General features: G+C 42.2%; 2 protein-coding genes and 2 long non-coding RNA genes across 7 annotated transcripts in view; 3 read left to right on the top strand and 1 right to left on the bottom strand.

Annotated features, from left to right (window-relative positions):
* The first annotated feature begins 5141 nt into the window (after nt 1–5141).
* LOC131884294 (uncharacterized) lies at nt 5142–7477 on the top strand. The gene is made up of 3 exons (XM_059232025.1): nt 5142–5852; nt 6726–7004; nt 7076–7477. Exons 1-3 carry the CDS (start codon nt 5468–5470, stop codon nt 7459–7461), a joined length of 1050 nt encoding a protein of 349 aa, XP_059088008.1. The 5' UTR covers nt 5142–5467; the 3' UTR covers nt 7462–7477.
* Nucleotides 7112–9363, bottom strand: LOC131884295 (uncharacterized). The gene is made up of 3 exons (XR_009373706.1): nt 8409–9363; nt 7972–8184; nt 7112–7449 (listed from the first exon to the last, which is right to left on the bottom strand). It is a non-coding gene; the product is annotated as an uncharacterized LOC131884295 (long non-coding RNA).
* A 117-nt stretch (nt 9364–9480) lies between these two features.
* The window catches only part of LOC131884291 (amyloid-beta-like protein), a 28425-nt gene continuing 19328 nt past the window's right edge, over nt 9481–18577 (top strand). For 3 of the 4 annotated variants that reach the window (XM_059232016.1, XM_059232015.1, XM_059232013.1), the window contains exon 1: nt 9481–9684. In XM_059232016.1, the coding sequence (XP_059087999.1) occupies nt 9610–9684 (75 nt within the window). In that variant the 5' untranslated portion in view covers nt 9481–9609. The remainder of the gene's footprint in view (nt 9685–18577) is intronic. The other variant, XM_059232014.1, reaches the window with a different exon arrangement.
* Nucleotides 11640–14342, top strand: LOC131884297 (uncharacterized). Its single transcript, XR_009373708.1, has 2 exons — nt 11640–11777; nt 13897–14342. It is a non-coding gene; the product is annotated as an uncharacterized LOC131884297 (long non-coding RNA).

Raw genomic sequence — 18577 nt, 5'->3', positions numbered from 1 at the left:
AAATAAGTAGGCAAACTTTGTGACAGAATGTTTCTCGTGTAGACGCACCATAGGGTCTAAACAAATCCATCTCTTCAAATAATTGGGTAAAATCGTTTTTTCATCGTGTTTGAAGAGGTCATCAAGTTCAATTCAGTTATAGCAATTTCTGATGAATTAAATGCAAAAATTATTTGCAAGCAACAATAAAAAAAAGGAACTGAAGCATCGCCAGGATCTCGCAAAATATTTATTTTTTCGAATATCTATTTTAGCAAGAGCCCAACAGTACAGGCAAATGAGACTGAAATATTAAAATATTTTTACTGAAATCCTAAGGACAAATTACAGGCAAAAATCGACAAAAATAGTGGAAAGCGGCATCGAAAATCACTCGTAATTTGAGCCACTGCAGAAAAATTATCGTCGAAAGTAACTGCATTATATTTTTTGTTTGGATTTTCATTAGCTTTATAAACAAGTAACAAGCCCTTAACAATTAACTGATAACAACTTGCAAACAAGGAAAGTAATCCCTGTTACTATCAAGATGAAAGAATTTGTTACTAGTAATTGCTACCACTTAAAAAATATGCAATATTTGTTGTGCAAACTAATTTGAGATCTCTGGAATGTTAGTGTTGATCTGGAGTATATCAAAAAATGTCCAAATCTAAATTGATATAGGCTATTCGATCAACAACATCTACGTACTTTCCTCCTGGAAATTGGAAAGTAATTGCAATAGATATACTTTTAAACTAATCTAATTGGCATAAATTACATTTAAAAAGTAATAGCCACAGGTCGGCTTACGCAACAGGTCACACACTGTATTCATTAATGCAATATACCCATATAATCAACTATTCAAAACTATTTTCATTGACAGGTTGTTCTGTACAGAAATCTCTTTTGCTAAAAAAATGAACTATTGAAATGAGATTTGTAGGATTTATTCTAGAAAAATTGCTTGCTCATCAAAAATTGATCCAAATAACGACATAACGGTCGGGATTGGATTTTTAGTAGATATTAACCTTCCGACCAGAAATATGTCATTTTGGTCCAAATTATCCCCAGATGGCCAGAATTGTTTTTGTAGTCAGGTCAGCTGAGCTGATTGCCACCTTCTTTGGAACTATCACAAACAAAACACTCACTTGTGTTCACAACGGTTTCGTACTATTATACAGTAGAAATGTGGTTGAACATTATTTGTTCATCACTCTGAGTCTGACCAATCACTGCAACCTAAGTTAGATCAAGATATCTGTGCTAAAAAAATGTTGGGCTCTCCTATGGGCCCTCTAGGCTCTCTCAAAGACTGGGAGGGTGTGTTGGGTGATCGAACTCACGCAATCTCTAATTAATAATCAAATCAAATGCTAGAAAACTTCCTTCAAATTTTGAACAAGAGAAAGACATGGAATTTTGGGACAGCAACACATTATGCATCTTTTTGTTTATGTTGTTCTAAATCACAATAATAAATTAGGACTTAATTGCCTCAGAGTTAACATTTTGTTTCCCTATGGGGAGGTAGGGGAGGGGATATATTTTTGTCAAGATCCTCTTTTGAATGTTAGCAATAAATATACAAGAACATCTGAAGCGAACTCGAACAATAAAGTATGCACCCCTGAAATTTTGGGATGTGACACATTTTGCGTGCTAATGCAAATTTTGTTTTTGGAGGCTCTCACAAACATTCTTTAATGAATCCTAAGATTTTCAAAGTCGAGAAACCCAAATTGCACGTCTGAAATCAATTTCTAGAGGAAAAACAGGAAGAAATGTAATTCTGTTAACAAATAACAAGGGCTTGAATCGTTACCGAAAAAATTAACGGATTACCATTGCCATTACTTTTTAGAAAATGTAACGGGTTGCTGTTAAGTTACCTATGCAGATAAAAGATTGGCCTAAAACTGCAAAAAAACACTTTTTAATGTTTAGTAAATATGACGTGAAGCAAATGACGAATATACGAAGGTGCAAGGGTAAAACAATGCAAGGGCTCGAGGATTAAGGGTTGTTTGATTTTGATCAATTTTCAATTTTACTTAAAAAAACACCAAGTATTTTTCATTCTTCTGTTGATGGTTTAGAAAAATTAGACTAAGGCAAGAATTCCATTGGTTTGACGAGAGAAAAAATAGGGTTAGATTTTGAAGCTTAACTTACGGGTTTTCATCATGCAACTAGAAATGTCATGTGTTACATAAAATGTAAATTGATAAATGATAACCCTGGTCACTGTCCCTTTTGATTCAGCTGATCTCATTTGATTATTTGTAACGGCGTTACTCAAGCCCTGCAAACAAGCATATGGTATTTGTAACTATAAACGAAATACCCAAGGCAATCAAAAGTCTTCTTTTGTGTTTTTGCAATATTTGATTTTCAGCAATACCAAGAAGGGCAAAATTTGTTTTCGCATCAGATGCTTACTGACCGTCATTTAAGAAAAAAGTGCAACGCACCGCAAAAAATCTCAAGGCGATGTCGAGGGTTGTTGCCACTATCAAATTTCAATATTGTACTACTGATGTTCTTTTTGCGGTTCTAAATCGTATTTTTGAAAGCCCACCACTAGATGTGTGGACCACTAGAACAATGACAAAAAGCTATTGTTATTTTGCTTCCAAGTGTAGACTTTGATCAATAGGCCATATCAATCATTTCTGTCCAACGAATTAGAGTTCCTACTCTAATTCTAATTTATCTAACAAATTTTCAGTCTCGTTATTAGCTTGGTTAGTTATAAAATGAGGTCAAAAATTGGGCCAAAACATAAAAGAGTTAATTTTTTTAGCACTAGGTATCTCTAAAAGGTGCAAGTATCGCATTTCAAAAATGGGTCTTTGTCCAACCCTCAAAAATAACTTGTGAAAATCCACCGTGCAAACATATATGGTTTGAACAAAAAGTCAAGCGGCTTGGCCGAGATCAAAAATTTTGTTTTTCTTTATGAAAGCTAATGAATCAATATATTTTGTCATCCTCCGCTCGTGGATAATGAAGGTAAAATTATCAAGCAAGTTTTGTTCATGAATGTACGGTGTAGTCTCCAAATTTTGGAAAAGTTCGATGAGCATAGCCAGCTGAAGGTGGGTATAGCTTTTCAAACATGTGGTTGGATATACAGTATCGCACGTTTAAGTCTAGAGATAGCATCACGATGCTAACTCTGTGCAAGTTGATTGTTCAGCTACATCTTGAATATGCTTTGACACATTTGGGCTCCAATGAGTTCAGTAGGTTTGCAAAAGGTCGAACAAGTCTAACAATGTTTCACTAGGAACATCACAGGATTGAGAGAGACTAGAAAGGTTGGGATTGTACAGTACTCAGAGAAGGTACAAAGGTATCTGATATTGTACGTTTTCAAAAGCATCCAAGAGCTTTGCCCTAACCCAGGATTGAAGGTCAATTTTTAGTGACCGTCGAGGCTTAATGTGCGTTTTGAGAGCCCCTTCAAGCCCTCGAGAATCCAGGCTAGTTTAAAACAATGAAGTCCAACTCTATTCTTTCTCGCGCTCCTTCATTTTTCAATTTGCTGCCCTCAAATATTTGTAGTATTTAGCGGTAATTTTTTTTCAGTCAGATAAGTTTTTTGTCTTTAACTGCTAGGAAACTCGTTCCCAGTAGCAGCGAGGAAGTCTGAAAAATTGAAAATCCCTGTTATTCTAAAAGATCTTTAGCCGGAACTAAGACAGGTTGGGACTCAAATCCCAAAGTTAATTAGACTGGTAATAATCATGAACATCGTTTGACTCAAGTGAAGTCCCCAAAAGACCGTTATGGAAACTGAAAGTTTAGGTCTAAACGGGATCTAGGACCAGAAAAAAGCTGTGAAATGTTCCCGTGTACTTTTACTTCATGAGACTTTATCGAAACTCTCGAGCAATTTTCAAACTTAGGCAAACCTTGATCCCCATTATTGTTATTATTTCTATGTTCGTGTAATCTCTATTTAAAGTATTTTGCACCCCGTGGAAAGCCTCTGGAAAAATGTCCGTACTGACACCTAGATGATAGCCAATTTGCATCCTGGGCCCTTAATTGCATCTTTACATCCTTAACCTTTATTTGCATCATTTGCATCTTTGGTACGTTTTCACATTTTTATGCATTTTAGGCTTCTTTTGACTGATTTTGTCTGGGCCGAAAATTTGCATTTTCATTATTTTGATGAGAAATTGGCCCCCCTGACGTATGTCTGCACGTGAAAATTCAGGGTCCCACCTGCCATCGCTTTCTTAGGGCACAGATGGTTGCACAACACACTGGAAAATGTTGAATGAGCATATTTTGTCAAACAAAACCCCATAAAAAGCAACCCACTGAGGACTTTCAAAAAATGGCATCTGCCAAAGTCGGTTTCTAATAATAGCAAGTAGGTTTCCTTTGGTATAAAAACTAGTGATTTCCGGGAGAGCCTTGAATTTTCCTTCCATGTAGTGATCTCAGTACCTATCCCAGATACCCTGACACCACCCATCCAAACTTGAAGTATCACTACTGGCTTTTGATTACATTGGGGGACAAGTCAAATCTGTTGTATTGATAACACCTGTGATTGTTATGGAAGTTAAGTCTTAGATTATTGTTCAGATATTGATCCAGTGGAATCAGAGCATGTTATAAGAAGATATGTGTCCAGCTTAACAAATTACTCAAAATACCTTAGTATGCCATAAAGCATCTTTGAAGTTTATATGGATCCTTATTTGCATCCTAGTCTTGTTTTTTGGCATCTTTATTTGCATAGTGAGATCCTTTTATATGCATAATTTTGAGAACCTTAATGATCACTTGAAAACCCAGTGTTCTCGTCGTTGTTTATGCAGCATGATACAAACGCTACCTTGTACAGGCACAGTTGAATAAGTCCCTCTCAATTTGATTGGAGAGCCCTAAAAGGAATGGCTTCGTTTGTACGTGTGTACTCGATGAACGTGCTGGCCAGTGATTGGCTCTCATTAGTGGCATATCTGTCTTCTTTTTCTTCGTCGTCTTCTTTTATCACGTCGACAATATCCGTGTTGAACATGGCTTTGTGGTTCATCTATATTTGCGTCATGTGGTCAGAAGATGACAACAAAACGATTCTCGGTGGTCGAGTCGAATTGAAATGGAAGCGTCATATGTACTACCTCTAATAATAAATGCATTCGTTTACGCTAAAAGTACAACGATCAGCAATTCATATCTTGCCTCCGAAAATGTTTGCATCCTCCACATGTTTTCCAATTTCAGGAGGCTATAAGTTGCTTGCTTATTTAAGCCTAACTACTTTTTCAATAACAAGGATTTGTTGGAGTCGGTGGTTAATTTAATCCATGGTGGGGGGCGTAAAAGCCATTAATTATAGCACAATAAAGAAGACCCCAGTTGGTTAAGCCGTCGTCTATGGTCGATGGCATGCACAGATGATAGCTTCAGTTGGATTTAGGCCGTCGCTAGAAGAAGATCTCGCAAGATGAGATGTCTCTTAGTGCTTCCCGTTTCATTTTTCCTGCTAGCCACATCAGTTCAATCCCAATCTGATGGCAATCTCTCAGAAGATGTGGAGTTGCTCGACAATGCACAATCCGATCCAAATAAAGAGAACGAGGACTATCATCAACGTCGCCGCAATTATGGGTATGGCCATCACTCAGTGGTTCACTCAGCTCCTCCAGTCGTCAGAACCCGCGTGACGGTCCAAAAAAGGATTTTGCGACCAATCATTCGAGATCACGGGGTAGCTCACGTGATACCGGGACATGGGATCGATCACGGATTTGAAGGCTCTTACGTGGCCGTTTCTGGTCGACCTGGACGGAGAACCGTGCATGCGGTGAATGGACGAGGGAGTGTAGCGGGTGAGTTCTTGAACCAAAGCCTTTGTCATAGGCTATTTGTATACTATGACAAAGAGACTGAGAAGTACACGCATTCGTGATGTTTATGGGGAGGCTTTGAAAGCATTGTTCCTGAATTTATAATTTTTTAGTTCATTTCCTTGTATTATTTGGATACGTATTTTTGTGCTGAACGTAGTTAATTACTCGTACAATTGTCTGGTTTAAAAAAATTACGATCAATGTTCCTTGAACTTAGGATAGCGAGTTTATGGTTAAGCTGAAAATAATGATCCCGGAATGAACAAGGCGAAAGCTGTTCCGATGCTAATGGCCAGGTTTGCAATATCAAAAACATTGTTTTTTTGCGATTCTTCTACGTAGTGAAGGTACACCTTAGGATGAATCATTGGAATATGGACGGGAATGCTATCTAAAGTCTTGAATTAACAATTTGGGAGCGTGCTGAGTTTTCTTCAAGTGAGACCGGCCCCAGATCAATACGATTAGTGGTTAAAATTTCATTTCACTACTGGGTCAAAATGTATGCCCGTCAAAACCCAGTACATAAAAGGGCCATAGAATGAATGATGTAACCCTGTTTTGGCAATCATTTACCAAAAATGACCATACATTCTGCGGAGAGTTATGTGGTGAGCTTTGAGAGGGCTCAACTTTTGATATAGGCGTTGGATTGAGATAAAAATTGAAATATGTTGTTATATGAAGGAGAATGTAAGGACTTGACTCGCTTCCAAAATGCTAATTCTCCGCCCAAGCATCTCCGTCCATATTCCAGTGGTACGTGGCCTTTGTGATTACATTGAGAACATCAATAATGCCATTCATTAGGACACGGATAAATGATTCGTTTCAACTCAATTCATTTTCTAGTTCAACCAGGCTTCGGCGGCGCAGTTCGCCCTAGGGTGTCGCATGTCCACCCCATCCATGATTACGATTATTACGATAGTGGCGTCAACGTGGAAACCTTGCTTCCCAAATGCAGCTACATTAACACCGATCTTGAGGGCAATGATGTGGGTGATGGACGTGGCCTGACAGCTGGATCTCCTTACGCCTGCAAACAATCCTGCATTGACCAAGATGGCTGCCAATTCTGGACCTTTCGCCGAGGATGGGCCCGAGATTGCTATCTCAAGCGAGGCGACGGTACCGCTAGAAACAAATGAATGTTCGAAACTTTCGAACGACATCACGCAACCTCTACAATTATCTTTCAGGTGACCGAACCCCAAATAATGTCCGTCGAAGGCCGGGATTTGTGTCTGGTTCCAGAAGCAATGATTGCGTCTGTCTTGAAGATGGTGGCAATGATATCTGTCCCACCAGGAGGCGTGGTGGTCAAGCCTATCCATGGAACCATCGGTCCAGCCGTCCTCGGTTTGACTATGATGATTACGATTTTGATGACGCAGATGACCGCGACTTTGAAGTGGCCACTAGAAACAGGGACAGAGATGATGACAACGATAGAGATGATGATGACGATAATGATGGTGGAGGCCGAAGAAACCGAAACCGGAATCGAAACCGCAACCGAAATCGAAATCGAAGTAATCGGAACCGCGACCGAAATGATGACGATGCTGAAGATCTGAAAAAATAAACACTCGTTAATTTAAGGCATTTTGTTACAATTACATGGAAGATGAGGCTGGGCTCACACAAAATGTGACGATACACGCATGCTTTCGTGTTGGGGGTCGAACTACCAATTAGCAGGAGTTCTGTGAAACAAGTCTTAACTTAGTTTAGTATGAGCCTAGTCAAGGTTTAGATTAAAAGTACAATGAATGACCTCAATAATTTCAATTCTCATGTATGAATTGGTATGGAGTACCAAGATCAAAACTTTGATTTTTGATTTTACTCATTTCATCTTGTGCCTGCGAGGACCAATTTGTACAAGATGTCTTCTAACTTATCCGTTGAAACGTGATTTACTCAAAAGGAGAACCTCGTAATATTTCATATGAATTTTGAGTCTTAGAATTCGTCTCATTTCAAGGACGGGGCTAAGGTAAATGAGCTCTATAAGTAAGGCCAAAAGGAACCAAGTTGCGGAACCTTCATCAACCCCCCCCCACACACGGTTATCCTGTCCCTATAAAATTACCGCGTCTTAGTCGACTCCAAAATCGAGTTGTTGGGATACGACAAAAGGCAAGATGTTCATTGTTGGTTGGTAGGAGCCTAACTTCCAATCTATGCCTGGGAGATCGTTGGAACATTTTGAGAGCACAAAAAGTCTAAAGTTGAAAGGAGACTTTAGCTTCTTCTGCGTCTCGTCCTCGTCCTCCTCCTCCTCAAAATCAAAATCCATTCTAATCTGAAAGCTCAGAGAAGTAGGGATGAGATGGAAACCATTGAAAAATGAGGCCCTCAGGCGCAAGGAATGACTTTCGAGAGTTGCAAAAGTAGGAGTGAGATGGCAAGAAAGCTGTTGATAAGTGAAAAAAATTCACTCAAAGCGAAAGCGAAAAAAAAGACGGATAGCATAACCCTTAAATGGTAGCATATAAGATGAAAATGTTCAGCTTATTCCCTTCAAACCTTAAAAGGCTCCAATTCAGCAAGTGCCCCGTTGTCTTGAAATTGGAACTGGCCAATTTCCTATTCCTGAGTCGCGGGGAAATCCTTGAGTCAGTGTCACTACTCAGGCTCAGCTCTGACAATGGTCGAATTGTAACCGCCGGCAACCCTGACCCGAGGCCAGAACTCTCGCCTTTGGGATTGCCTCTCTTCCGAGGCTCAGTGTCGGTTGTCCCTGCCTTTCTCTGTCTTCGGTAGCTCGGCGATTTCTCGATACTTCTTCTTTCTGGGTCTAAATTCCCTCTGCATTTGGAAGAATGGCCTCCGCCAACCAAGGAGTGAGTGGAATGAAAGGGACAGAAACAACGAGCGAACGACCCAACAACGAACGTTGGATAGAGTCAAAGTGGAAGAACAAGACGAGCGAATGAACGAATGAAGGGAGGAAAGAAGAAGGAAAGAAGGAAAGAAGGAAGGAAGGAAAGAAAGGAGCCCTTCACTCCTGCCCCGCGACTTGGGAGTTTTTCTTCGGGATTTGGTTATGTACCACCTTGCGTCTCCTCGCCTTAAGAAACCGAGGAATCCAGCCAGAAATGGGTGGGTGTCAAAGCAAGAAGCGAAGTTGGTGAACGCAGGCGAACTCAGATTGGGGGTCGGTCGGGTCCTGAATTGCCACGGGTTCGAGCCTGCTCGGGGGTCCTTGTGCGGTCTTCTCTCTGCTCGTCCTCTCCACTCCACTCCTCCTCTGACTCACCCCCTTCATGTGCAGACGTCCGCCACTTATTACTCGATCGCTTTCCTGGCACCAAAGACTAGCGAGCGACTCGTGTTTTCGACGAGAGAAGGACTTCAAAATGACCATGGACAGGAAGGGACACGACAAGGCTGCCATTGCCGACGTCGTCGCCGTCGTTGTCGCCGCTGCTGACGGGTCGACTAAAAGTGCCTTTCCGCGGGCGACCCCTGCTTAAAACAGAATTGGTGGAATAGTGGGCAAACGACGACGACCACGACGAACACGACGACTCTGGAAGAAGATCGGGAAGGAGAAGGAGAAAGAGAGCGAGAAGAGTGGAGAAGTAGTTTGAGGGAGCCTTCCTTTTCTCAAGTCAGTTGTGAGTGAAACACGTACCAGTGATCAAGGTGTTCTATCCCTGTTCCATTGTGACAAGTACATCGCTCAGAACATCTAGTGCCCGGACTCGAACCCAACGTGAACACCATGGTCTCTCAGGGCCTTTTGGCCGTCTTCGTGGTATGTCTTCTACTGGACTTGGCCACTTCGTCAACATTTGAGGTAAGAGACCAAGTCGACCCCCAGTTCGATCCTCAGGCATGGTTCTCGTCGTCTTCTTCTTCGTCTTCCTCTTGTACTGGGACCATGTTAACGCTTGGAGGAGCCTTTCTCTGACAGCCTTCTCGGCCTTTCCAGAGCCTTCGCCGGACAGCCAGCCTGAAACATAGGAAAAAACGGCAGAATAAGAGAATGAGAGAGAGAGCGCCTTAAACGTCGTTGTTACGGAGGTTTGAATTTTTGGGCTTGACGAACGTAACCTTCACGGTGTCTTCCGTGTGCCTGTTAACGAGCCTCTTGAAAATAATTCAAGTCCATGGAGCAGAAAATCCTCACGACTCTTTCGCATATTCAAACATCCTAGGTTATGACTTCTTTACCAGGCTTCGAAGTTGTGGACGACGACCCCTTCAGTTGCCCAACTACAAATTGTACCCCCTGCCATTCAGGGAAACTTTTGAGCTTGCTCGAGCCTACTCTACGCATGAAGATTGAACATACGTACAATACAATAGGGCACGGAGTTATGAGTGAGGCTAAGCCAGCACAAGAACGAAAGACCCCTTGTCGTAATTCAGATCTAAACTTGATTACACAGTCCTCCAAGACGAAATGAAAAACTCTTGAGTGCGATTGAATTCGCATATCACATCCAATCGTTGATTCGTTGGCGTTTTAGCTTGAGCTCGATTTTCGAACAACTTGCCCGAGTGGAAATTCGATCCCCTCTCGGCATTTTTTCATTAAGCCTCTTCTTAATTACTATCGACGAGGGGGAGAATAATATCCTGTTTACTTCCGTTGCTCGAGGACTGGGTTCTCATTCTTGATCCAAGTCTTCAATCTTCACCTCAAGTTAGATTTCTCCATTTTATAACCAATCTTTCACCCTCTCAGTTTGGTTACGAAAAAACGGAATCACGTGGTTCTACGCTCAATCACATGGCATCGCGTCTAATATGTGTCCACTCTAAGAATAACAAGACTTTGAGTCCGTTTTAAATAGAGGATGAACCGCCCATATTTAGTCTTCTCTTCATTCATTAAAAGTTGATTCAAAATGAGGTTCTCGTTGCTTTGGAGTTCAACTTCCAAATTTGGGCGGAAGCGTGCCGAAAGGTGTGTGTGTGTGATAATACACTGATAAGAACCTGACTTGGATTTAATGTTTGCCTAAAATGGAGGTTTCGGACAAAAAACTGAACAAGGTAGAAGGAAAAAGTACACGCCTCACGAGAGTGCTACGAGTATATTTAGAAACATACAGGGAAAATTAGAGTCGCTTGACGTGTTTGAAGGTTCTTAATAAGGCTTCCTCACTTTCTACTTTATCCAAAATGGAGTCTTCTTCTCTTTATGGAAGTCCTTCAAAATCGCAAATCCATCCGGAGGTCAAGTTTTCGTGTTCTGTTTTGCTTCAGCTCTTTGTTCTTCAAGCAAATTAGTTGGTTCCTTATGTATTGATCCTAAGTCAAAGGGAAGATTACAAGCGAGTGGCTATGGTTTCAGGTGCATTGTTGTAGTTTGTGGAAACGGCTAGATCCCTTGGGTCTCTTTGATACACTACTAATTAAATATTTGGCTGATAAGACGACGGGGCTTTCTCTGTTGTTCCCTCAACGTGTTCCAGGGAGTCTTCGTCCATTCTGTGGGCCAGGACTACTGATCTTTCGCTTGGATCTGGAACAATTGACGGCGGTCCGTCCCAGAGCTAAACACCATGTTTTATTCATAGGCTGCTTGTCAGAGCCCTTAAGTTTGAAGTAGATAGATTGTGCTCAACTTGCAACACGGAACCTGCGTATTTCAAGTACAATTCCCAGTATGGCCAAGCGTTCATACGAACATGGATCGAGATTTGCTGGGAATTGCTAGAGGTGACTGATCTTTCGCTTGGATCTGGAACAATTGACGGCGGTCCGTCCCAGAGCTAAACACCATGTTTTATTCATAGGCTGCTTGTCAGAGCCCTCAAGTTTGAAGTAGATAGATTGTGCTCAACTTGCAACACGGAACCTGCGTATTTCAAGTACAATTCCCAGTATGGCCAAGCGTTCATACGAACATGGATCGAGATTTGCTGGGAATTGCTAGAGGTGAGTGTGGCTTAATCAGAATCGTCAGCTGAACTTTGGTGTGTGTTATTGATTTGTAGTACGTACTTTTTTGTGTCTCTGCCTGGGACTTTGGAACATTGGAAGATGTATTTCTCAACCGTTAATCTTCATATACAATGAGAGCTTGAGCAATTAATCCTCACCCTCAGTCATTCAAGCGAGTGTCAACGGACAACTACGGTTGATTGGATTACTTTCCGGGATAGCTTCGAATGGTCAATGAGAATGGCCTTTAAATTTCTTTCCGACCAAAACCAGTTTTGACTTCCCGGCTCAGAAAAAGACCGTTCCCTCGTGGGGTCTTCCACACTCTCCCAAGAGATGAATAATCATCTTGACCTTTTTCCCCCATTCGTGGCCTTTTGTCAGGCAATTCACTAGACGGATATGAGGGCATGGAGAGGAAAGGGTTGCCATGGAAATGATCTTGGCACACTCACAGACTTAAACGTAGACTTGCGAATGAGAGAACACACTATTTGTGAGCTCTCTGATATAACAGAGGGTCTTCACGCTTTCATCACTGAAGATTTCCCTTCGTTTGTACTTGGAATTAGAGGCCGCAGTGTATTCCAAGAGTGTACTCTAATGCTTTCCCTGACCCTGTATCTGGCTTTGTTTACCCGCGTTCATTGACAGGTATTAAAAATTGGTCTCAGGGTAGTATCTCTGTTCAAACAGTCATAATGCTTCTAATCCCTATTCTCTTTTCTCTTCAAATCTGGCTGGGCTAACCGGTATGAATGACCATCCATCACAGATTAAAGATTAGCCAGCTTCGATTTGGCAACCCTATCCCAATAAGACTGGTCCATCTCTCTTCTCTTGTCCAATCTATGGTTGAAGCCACCAAATTTGCGGACTTTAGGCTGGTGAAGGGAACAAGATGGAAGACGTCCTTGATTAATGGTTCTTCTTTCATTTGTCAGACGATAGCACAGTTCGTAGTACAAGATGTACCTTTTCACAGGTCGATAAAACCCTCCAGACTTATCTGCTAACCCGGTAAATGAGAACATGCTTCGATCATCTCGTTGTTGACTTTCCGTGAAGCCCCCTCAATTGGCAATTGCTCGAATAATGAGGGTACTATGACGGCCTCCTTATACACAGAACGAACGAAGGGTACCATGCCATAGTGTGAAGGCGTGGTTTTTCACAATCAATCATGGGCAAAATGAATGAGGGGGAAGATGAGGAGTGTTTTTCTTTCCTCCCTCCAATGATGGTGATGGTGATATGGCCTCAAAACCCCGAAAAGCCCCCCCCCCTTTAACTTTTGCCTCTCATCCTCTGATCATAGCAACGCACACTTGTGAGTTAGCGCCATCATCCGAGATGTGTCAAGTTTTCTTCCTCTCAGGCCTCCGTGTTTCAGTAGTGTGACTGTCAAAAGAGTCAGAAACTTGTCAGGAACCCCCTCCGATCGAAACAACCGATCCATTGCAACTAGTTTAACTCTTTTTGAGTGAAAAAAATGTCAGGGAGAAATGGCAAAAATCCAATAAGACGTTCGGTTTTGTACTGGAAATGGCTCGAAATGTTCACGTCAACGTTTATCTAGACAGAAGTGGGCAAATAAGGGAGAGAAGAGGGTAATTTGTGGGCTGTGATGACAGCTGTCGATCGGGTTTCAAAGACAACAGAGACGTCAGAGTTGCCTTCGATTAGCAGGTGCCTGGTGTACGGATGCTGGAGTCACTGCTCCTTCGTGGTTGATATTTTGTTCTGAATGATTACTTTCAAGGTACAAAAATAGATTTGACAGAATAAGTAATGCTGCAAAGAATAAGTTTACTACTTTGATGGGTGTAATGAAGACACACCATGTGGAAAATGATGAAATATTGGGCAACCTGTCACTGCTTATCAAATATTGCAAAAATAACCCTTTCAAAAGGCCTTAATACGTATTTCTCGCTTACATTTCCATGGAAACGAAAGCTTTATGAAGCTACGTGACTTACTTACAAATAACATATCTAATAATAGAAATCGCCAAGTATTTGCCCAAACCAATCTGTGAGAAAGCCAACCAACTTGTGGTCCGTATTTGTTTCTTCAGTTTCTTATCATCACTGGGTGTTGTTCCTTCCAGCCACTGAGGTCTTTTTCCGCTCATTCTTTCGCCTTGTCATCTGCAATACTCCGGGTTTGTGGCCGTTGGAGTGAGCAAGCAAAGCGGGTGGATGATAATGGTCCATGGGTCTTTCTTGAGCCATCATGCTTGCCACACAATCGCTTTGCGAGCGACTTCCCACCAGACATGTGACAACTACAATCATCAGAGCAAAGAAATGATCCTGAAAAAAAAACCAAGCAAATGTAATATTCGGGTCTACAGCTGGTAAAATGGCAGCCCTGCTGTTTCGTCTCTTATTGTACTCTGTGAACTAGACCAATTGGTGGCATGCTTGAAATCGGAACTTGAGGCCAAGTTGTATTGGAACGCCCCTCGTAAAGTTGTGGCTCAACCTTGAGTGGTTGGTCCAAACTGGTCCCACTTCCCACTTATATGGTTCGCCTCAGCGACACCAAGATTGTCCGTGACATCAAAATCTGTCGTCGAAGAAAATTAGATTACACAAGAATGACGGCATGTCTTGGAATGAGCATTGTGCTAAACCACAAGGCCAATGGAGATACCAGCCTCTTTTGAACAACAACATTTCAGCCCACAGCTCTTGTTTTGACAATGAACTAGCAGAATTCGCCCATTTCGTGCATGCACTACTCACGTTGCTTGTCTCAAACTCACAATCGCGGTTGTCACTGCATTGCATTTGAGGCTCGCCGGGCTCAATCTGGCCTACAATTTTCCTCTCCATTTTTCCTCGGGAATGAACCAGGGACATTTGGGCGTGAGAGTGCGTCGAAGAAATTGATCTTTCTCTTTTCCTCAATCGTCACGAGGTTCCTAAAGGCGTTTCGAACCCGAACATGGAACAAACGCCTCTTCCATTAGACTGCAGGGTACGGAGACAGAGTTCAGCATCAAACTGGCGAAAAAAGAGCTCTTCTGGCTTTGGTGAGCGAAGATGGTTTTGTTGGTTCTGGGCTTGGTTATGAGGGGTACCAGTCCTGCATGGGACGGAATTCATTCTGAATACAAATGGAGGAGGAACGGGGGCTAAGGGGAGAAAAGGAGAGAGAGGGGGAATCTTTCCACGAGACTTCTCTCATCTTGACTTATTTCCCTTGAGTGTTCCTGAAGAGGGATCTACAGCAGAGCAAGAAGCAAGAAGTTTGTTGTCTTTACCGCCCCCTTGCCGTACTTTCCAAGTTGATCCCACTTATTCTGGGCCCATCACGGCAAGCCTGATTTTGACCTTTTAGATATCATGTTGGCTTTCCAAATGAGTTTTGAAACCAAAGTGGCACCTTTTACGCTCAACTTGATCTCCTTCAGCTTGGAATCCTTTTCCGACGAAAACAGAAGTGCCTCCTCTTGGAATAGATAGATTTTGAGGCCTATGGAGCCAAGCATGCCTGCCTCTCTCGTTGGGATATTGAATTATAAGGATGGCCAAGCTCCCGAGAGAGTTTCAAGTGAGTGTGAATCTCATTATCGCTCCACAGCGAGATGAATTCTCACGTTAAAATCTGCCAGTAAAGACCTTGAGACACGAACGTTGGTAAGACGATGTAAGGCAGAATTTAAAAGCCGTTCATCTTTCGTAACTTCAAATCAACAGTGTAAGACAAGGAATTATTGAACACGGTCTCTTAAGAGACTTTACAGAAGATATCAATGAATTCTGAAGCAGCTAGAAGTAATTTGCACGGTTCAACTTTGAGTTGAAGCCTAGGATTTACATATATTTGCATCCACTTCAAGTGCATCAAATCACACATTTGCACCTCTCGAGTTGTGAGGCTAGTCCTAGAATGGCCAACAGTTGTTGGTAATCGATCCATGGCACGAAACGTTTTCAAGCATTGCAGCTAGCCCTTCTAGGTAGATCTGTGATCATTGGCGCCTCTAAAATCACGAGATAGAGACTGACAACTAATCTAAATGCAAAGTTGTTTTTGCCCCTCTAAAAGAAGTTGATTTTGATGAAAGAGCCAGATCTCATTGCCACACTTTTCGAACTTCAAAAAGAATAACTCCCGAAATGGAGTTTTCGAATCCACCGTGTAACGGGGTTTTTGATACGGCGCCTCAATATTTTGGCACTCAAGTTTTTCCCGTGTTTGTAAGTAAGGGTACTTCCAAGTACATTTAGGGCGCTTTCTAAAAAGGGGAAGGTTTGTTCCCCCTCTCCAAAAAAGGGACTTTATTTTACCCCTCCAATTTTGCCAACGAACTTCCATTTGATTTTATGTCACCCTGGGCTATTCGCCTCTCGGTTTACTACGACCATGTCAGTGTTGCTAAACCTACTCGAGACTTTAATAAATTCTCAAAATTATGCCATAGATAACCAACAGCCAAGAGTGTTATCTGAAGAAACTACTAGGGCTTGTTTTCTAGAGAGGGTTAAGTTGGGGTCAAAAATGGCAACCCTGTGGCTCAGGGGTTCCCTTCCAACGTGATCGGGCCGACATTACTGCAGGCAGGTAATGAGGTCCTTTGGGATTCCTCTCCGTCTAAAAGGGTCAGAAACAGAAGGGCGACGTGTCGACACCGTGCAAGACAAGAAGACGCCTTGCTTATATTTTTGGTTTTTGGATATTTCTTTCTGATGGTCGGATGGTATCGGAACACATGCTTTTGCGGCTTGTTGGGCGACAAAATGTGTCGGGGACATAATTGAGTAGAGGTCATAAATGCACGCACACATGGTGCTTGCTGATAGGAAGCCGAGGAGCTATCCGGTGAGCCTTTGTCCAACCAAGCAAGCCATTGGATGGCCATTTCCGACCGAGGCTTGCACGACCCTTAATGGCTTACTTCGTTTACAATACAGGGTGATTGGGTGCAACAGAGGGCCATTAATTTGACCACGGAGTGACATCCAGTCAATTTGGCCACCTGCGTTCAATCTTGCTTCCTTTCTTTCAAAATGGAAAGGAGGTAGAGAGGTAGGGAGGCATAGTGAGCAAGCGGACGGATGAAGTTACAAAACCTGTTTGAGAACTTTGCTCGATCTGGCCTTGAATTGAAAGCAAGGCCCTCTTATCGGTCCATCTGGACAGAAGGCCAAACGCTCTCAAGACGAGAGAGAAGGAGAAGAAATCCTTCAGCTGACTCAGGTGGTCGTGATTTGATTGGGCTGGTTCATCAATTTTTGTCGCTTTGAATGGAGATTGCATCTCGCTCTCTTTCTCTTGAGCATGAACTGTGGAGAGAGCTACCACGAAGGAGGAGAAGGCTCTCCTGGCGAGCGAATCGATTTAGGATCACGGCCATTCCGAAACCTTACAAAGAGAATCCTCCATCTTCCTTTCATCGGTACCGTATTGATACTAACCCTGGGAACACGTTCCATGAAGGGAAAAGAATTAGCCACGTCTGACCAGCTAGGGAGAAAAAGCATCTAATAATTGAAGTGGATTGTTTTCGAAATGTTGACCAACAAATGAGTTTTTCTCCGTTCAAGTTTTGAAGCATTTTTTGTTATATAAAAGTAAAAACGTTCTTGCAATTAATCGAGGAACTTCTTTTACCTGCACATTTGTAGATTTGGCATAACCATCTGAAATGGAATGTTCAATTTTTCAAACATTTGCCAAATTCGATTGTCCTCAAGGCTCCTCCCATTAATTCTAAGATTATGTGTAGTATACTTAAATCTCACATAGTACTTACCAGTGCTGCCCTCTAAACTCCATTAATATGCAAAGGCATGATGGTTAGGCGAAGGTATCGGAAATTGATTTCCAATAACACTTCTCAAGATCCCGAAAGGTTCCCAGAATACCAGCTCAACCATTCAAAATATCCCCTACATTTGCGATGATAGGAAGAAGAAAGGCCCCATCTTTCATTTCCTTCCCCAAGCTGTGGGACTAACCCACATCTAGATCTTGGCCAACTCAGCCAAGTATTGGTCCTTTCTTCCGAAATTGTTACTGAAGGCTCCAAAGCTCCCAGGAAAATACTCCATGTTCACTAAGTTGTATGCCGTCCCCTCGACTGTCTTGCATTGGATGATGAGGGGTAACCCATTTCCAATGTTTTAGGGTCTGTCAAGGCATTCAGAGAAAATTGAAGGTCTGCCATTGCCAGTCCCACATCTTAGAAGAACCTGGTTGGCACAAGCACAAGGCCAAAGAAATTAGTGGACCAGCAAATGACAGATGCTATTAGTTGAGGTGGGGACATAAATGAGTGAGACATCGCCTTTGACGAGGATGTATGGAGTGCAATGCTGTTGAGTACATTAGCTGAACTTGACCGCAAGTATTTGGAAAACAAGCCTCTATTTTTGTGGGAGAAGATGAAGATACTTTATTTGTTGTGATTGAATTGATTGCCAACGTATTTTCCTGAGCAATTCTTGGTCCTTTGGATCATTAATTTCGAGTCTTTGCACCCCAATCTTTGGCACCGACATTGAGGTGAACTCATGGAAGTAAGCGTTTGTGTAAAGGTCCAAACCTGAGTTTTTTACCCCTAGCAAAATGGGATGAAACCTTCTTGATTTGTTCTTAGCTAGCGATTCCTCTCTCTTTCAACGTGCCAAACTTTTTTTCGTCCGGCCTTTTGATTATCCAAGGTTGGCACTTGGCTACGCCTCATTTCCCCTCGGAATTGGAAATTCCTTAGTGTTTTTACAAGAAACGCATTCCCCACCAACGGAACTGTTAAAACCATTCCACCTTGAACACTG

The sequence above is a fragment of the Tigriopus californicus genome, chromosome 7 (assembly GCF_007210705.1).
Source record: "Tigriopus californicus strain San Diego chromosome 7, Tcal_SD_v2.1, whole genome shotgun sequence".
In the NCBI taxonomy this organism is placed as follows: Eukaryota; Metazoa; Arthropoda; class Copepoda; order Harpacticoida; family Harpacticidae; genus Tigriopus; species Tigriopus californicus.
This window is presented reverse-complemented; position numbering and strand designations above follow the sequence as displayed.